Genomic DNA, 4,429 nt, shown 5'->3' on the forward strand with positions numbered 1-4,429 from the left:
TCGCCTCGTGCACGGGGTGGGGCCCAGGGAGGAAGGAATTGCAGGGGGAGGTGGCAGGTCTGCTCCCCCACAGCCGGCCGCCTCCCACCCTCTCCATCTTCAGCCCTCAGCCTGACCCGGTCCCCTCCCCTCCCCAAGCCGGTGCTCTCTCTGCTGCCTCTCCCTCGCCTGCTCATCTATCTTCCCAGATAACCAGGTCTCCCCTCTCCCGGCCTCTTCCTCCCCCACACTCAGCTCCCCCACATTCCATCCCCCCCCCCCCTGCTCCTCCCCTCAATCCCAGGCTCCTTTAGGGACACTGGCCTCCTCCCTCCTCGCTCCGCGTCCCTCCCAGCCCATCCAGGCCTGCTGAGGCTTCACCAGCACCTCTCCACTCTGCGTTCCCACACAGGGACCCCGAGTCCTCAGACTCCGGGAAACCCCAGCAGGCGGCAAGCGGCAACTAAACCTCTTCTTGCCTTCTCCCCGCCCCCAAGGAGAGAACGAAGCCATATATCTGGATGCCTCTGGTGGGCTTCTCCCCTCCCCCTGGCTCCCCCCACAGAAAGCCCCGGGAGGTGGAGGAAGGAGCGGAAAGACGGAGCTAAGCCTGCAGGAAATTAAACATGAAATGAAAACAAGCTCCTCTGATGCACTCGCTCATCCTGCCCCCAGCCCCCCATTCCAGGCCGCTGATAAAGGGGGATCCCGTTTCAGCCGCGCAGAGAGGAGATCTGACCCGCCCTTGGCTCCCAGCAGGCTCTGGGGCAGGGCTGAGACCCCAAGCCCAGGAGAGGGCCGGTCTCCAGGGAGGACACAGGAAGACGGCTTCTCCTGTACCAGAGTCAAGAGGGGGAAAGGAGTGACTGAAAGAGATGAAGGCAGGCGTGTGTGTGTGCATGCACATGTGCGTGTGCATACGTGTGCGTGTGTGTGTGCGCGCGCGGTGCGTGTGTGTATACTTGTGCACATGCACACTGGGACTGGGGGAAGGGAGGTGCAGCGCATACTTCCTCCTCACCCCACCCTTCCCACTCTCACATGAGATGCATATACTCCATCTTTCTTGAGCCTTTCCTCTAGCGAAAGACAGTAAGAAAGGTCAGGAGCTATAAGTAAGCAAATATGGAGCACTCAAAAAACGGACGGAATTTCCCATCTGTCTCACCTGTGAGGCATCACCCCTGGGAGATGTCAGTACAGATATTGGCCCATTTTCCAGATGCGGAAACGGAGGCTGTTGGCAGTGCCAGCGCTCCAGTGGGCACCCCATTCCCGGGCGACACTGCAAGCCTGTACAGCAAGCATGTCAGATTCGCAGCCCGCAGGCTGCATGCCTCGTCTATTTGAGTTTGACGTGCTTGCTGTACGGACTGCCCCTTGGGAGCCCATCTACCGCCTCTGACTTGGCCCCAGGCCATCCCTGGTCTGCAAGCGGATCCCTCCTCACCCCCTCTCCCACCTGGTGACTCCATGCCAGGCAGGGGTCACAGGCCCCGAGGTGAGCTCTTGCCCATGAGCCTTGGGAAAGTTCTCAGCTGCCAGGAGTGCCCCAGCCACCACCAGAGGTTCCAGCCCCTTCACCTGCCTCGGAGACCACCCTCCTATCAGGCCCCTGTCAGGCCAGCGTTCCACCACCCGTGCTCAGTGACAGCCGGCCTCCAGCCCTCCTCACAGCAGGCCCCCCTTCTGAGTGAGAGCTTACAATGGCCGCGTCTGCCTCTGCTGACAGCACCAGGGCAAACCCCTCCACTTGGCACCCGAGGCCCCCCCAGTCTGACTTCTGCTTCCTCGATTCTTTTCTCCCACCACTCCCCAAACGGGGCAGCCTGCCCTGGTGTCTCTAAACTCAGGCCTGGACTCTCCTCTCTCCAGCCAGCACTCAAGGCCCCGCTCCAGCCCTCCCCTCCAAGAAGCCGTCCCTGACCGCCTCTGTTGCCCAGCTGAGCCCTGTAATCCACAGGCCCTTTAACACGGGGGTTTCAGAGCTGGGAGACTGTTTCCCACAAGAATGACGGAGGCGGAGTCAGGAGGGGAGGGCATCTGGCTGGTGGGCCACAGGGAGCCACGGGCCGTTCGGAAAACCACGTGTGTGGTAGTCTAGCTGCTAGACTCTAGCAGGACCATTTTCTGGAGGGGGATTTGCACTTTTATCAGCTTCTCCACGGCAGACTAGGCCACACCTCCCCATAAATGCTCATGACCGGGACACGTTTTGTGTGTGCGGCACTTGCTTGCTCTAGATCCTGAAATGTAGCAAAAATGAAGTTCCGGGCCAAGGTCACGCCCCCGGTTGGTTGGGGGTAAGCAAGCTGCCTCCTTGACTCTCAGCTTCGATCATTCTAGATGGTAAGCCCTTGGGGATGCACACCGAAGCAGCGCTTCCCGGCAGCCCCATGGCCTGCTGGGCTCATGGTCACTGCCGAGGGCTAGGCCTCTGACCCTACGACAACTGCTCTGCCTGCAGGTCTGGTTCCAGAACCGGAGGGCCAAGTGGCGGAAGAGGGAGCGTTTTGGGCAGATGCAGCAGGTTCGAACCCACTTCTCCACAGCCTACGAGCTGCCCCTCCTCACCCGCGCTGAGAACTATGCCCAGGTAAGTCCCTGCCCCCGCTGCCTGCTCCGACCCCCACCCGCGAACTCAGAACCCGCACTTCGGAGACGGAGTCCTCTGAGATGGGGCTCATGGCTTCCAAGTCCCTCAGGCCCAGTGCAGCTGTGTGCCCTTTACGCCAGAACATGGGAGGCCAGAGTGTTTCTGTCCCACATGAGCGTTGCCCCAGGCTTGACTGAGTCCCCGGCGCCACCTCCCATAAATGCTTAGAGGGGAGTGGGGCCCGGAGGTGGAAGCTGGGGAGAGGAGAGGGATCACAGCTGCATCCAGCCCAGCCCCCACCGCTGCCTGGGCACCCTCTCCCCCTTCCCCCCCAGACATGTGGGTGCCCAGCTGGCTCCATCCACTCAGTCGCTGTGCTCACCTCCTGAGGCAGCGTATCCCTTCGAGTGAGTCTGAGACCTCAAGAGTGTCAGCTCTGAGATCCTCAGCCACTGACTTTGGTTTCTGGGAGATGTAGGTCCCCACTGCCCACTCGCATCCCCTCCACACCACAGCCTCCCAGCCCAGAGCCCATGTTCCCAACACCAAGCTCCCCACTGATCGGGTACCTAGGAGGCCCTGGCCTGGGAGGAACCGGAGGTAAATCCAGTCGCTGACCTCAAGGGGCCCACGGACAGAGAGACAAAGTCCGCAGCTGAGTCTCCGATCAGGAAGGCAGCAGCTGAGGCGGGCTGCCCTCGGCTTAGCTGTGGCCCCAGCCTCTCACTGGACCCCTGATGAAGTCTGAAGTTTGGAGCAGACAGAACTTCTGTCTGCTGCAGGCCTGGCCCCGGGAACAGCCGCCAAAGCATGCAGCCCAGGCTCTCCTGGGGGCGTCTGGGGGACCTTAATGCTTAGAGAGGCTCCCAAGAAAACATTCAAGAATGGGCTCATCATGATGCTGGGCTCCTAAGTGGGGAGAGGTCATTGTGGGGAGAGGTCACCCAGGGGGTACTCCTATGTACTCCCCTGCCCCGGGCAGCTGGTGACATCTCTCCCTCCTCCTCCCCAGATTCAGAACCCGTCCTGGATCGGCAACAATGGGGCAGCCTCGCCAGTGCCCGCCTGCGTGGTCCCCTGCGACCCGGTGCCAGCCTGCATGTCCCCTCACGCCCACCCCCCTGGCTCCGGGGCCGGCGGCGTCACCGACTTCCTGAGTGTCTCTGGGGCTGGCAGCCACGTGGGCCAGACGCACATGGGCGGCCTGTTTGGAGCGGGCCTCAGCCCAGGCCTCAACGGCTACGAGCTCAACGGGGAGCCGGACCGCAAGACCTCGAGCATCGCGGCCCTCCGCATGAAGGCCAAGGAGCACAGTGCGGCCATCTCCTGGGCCACATGACAGGGCCCCTCCCGCCCCATCCCGCACCCTCCCCCACCTCGGGGCACTGGCCATGCCCATGCCTCCCAGGCCCCCAGCCTCGCTCGACTTTCCTCTTAGGAACCTGGCCCAGGCCAGGGGCCTGACCCTCAGCACTTTCAGCCACCCCAGGTCGGAGGCCCCACGGACGGCTGGGAGGGAGGGGACAGCAGGCCCCTGCCCCTCCCCGCACCGAGGCCGAGACCCCTGCTCCTGGCCAGGGGCAGCGGAGGAAGCCGTGGCCGGGGTTGCGGCTTCGCACCCATTATAAGCTGAAGACCCTCCCCCCAGTCCGGCTCCTCCATCCCGCCTGGTGTGACCACTGAGTCAAGTTTAAATTCCCGCCGAGACCCAGCGGCAGCCACAGTGCAGTCACATCCGTCCATCCTTCTTCTGTGTGGTCCCCGGTCACCGGGCCCAAGACTGTCTGAAGAACAGGCTGCCCTGCAGGGTCAGCCTCCTGCCCTCCCGGCTCCTTTTCTCTTCCTAACACCCCA

The 4,429-nt window shown here is 62.6% G+C and overlaps 1 protein-coding gene across 1 annotated transcript in view; it reads left to right on the forward strand.

Annotated features, from left to right (window-relative positions):
* The window catches only part of ALX4 (ALX homeobox 4), a 34,471-nt gene extending 30,384 nt beyond the window's left edge, over nt 1-4,087 (forward strand). The window contains exons 3-4 of the mRNA XM_006097908.3: nt 2,447-2,575; nt 3,588-4,087. Coding sequence (XP_006097970.1) covers nt 2,447-2,575; nt 3,588-3,914 — 456 coding nt within the window. The 3' untranslated portion in view covers nt 3,915-4,087. The remainder of the gene's footprint in view (nt 1-2,446; nt 2,576-3,587) is intronic.
* Nucleotides 4,088-4,429: the final 342 nt, after the last annotated feature.

The sequence above is a fragment of the Myotis lucifugus genome, unplaced genomic scaffold (assembly GCF_000147115.1).
Source record: "Myotis lucifugus unplaced genomic scaffold, Myoluc2.0 scaffold_213, whole genome shotgun sequence".
Taxonomy (NCBI): domain Eukaryota; kingdom Metazoa; phylum Chordata; class Mammalia; order Chiroptera; family Vespertilionidae; genus Myotis; species Myotis lucifugus.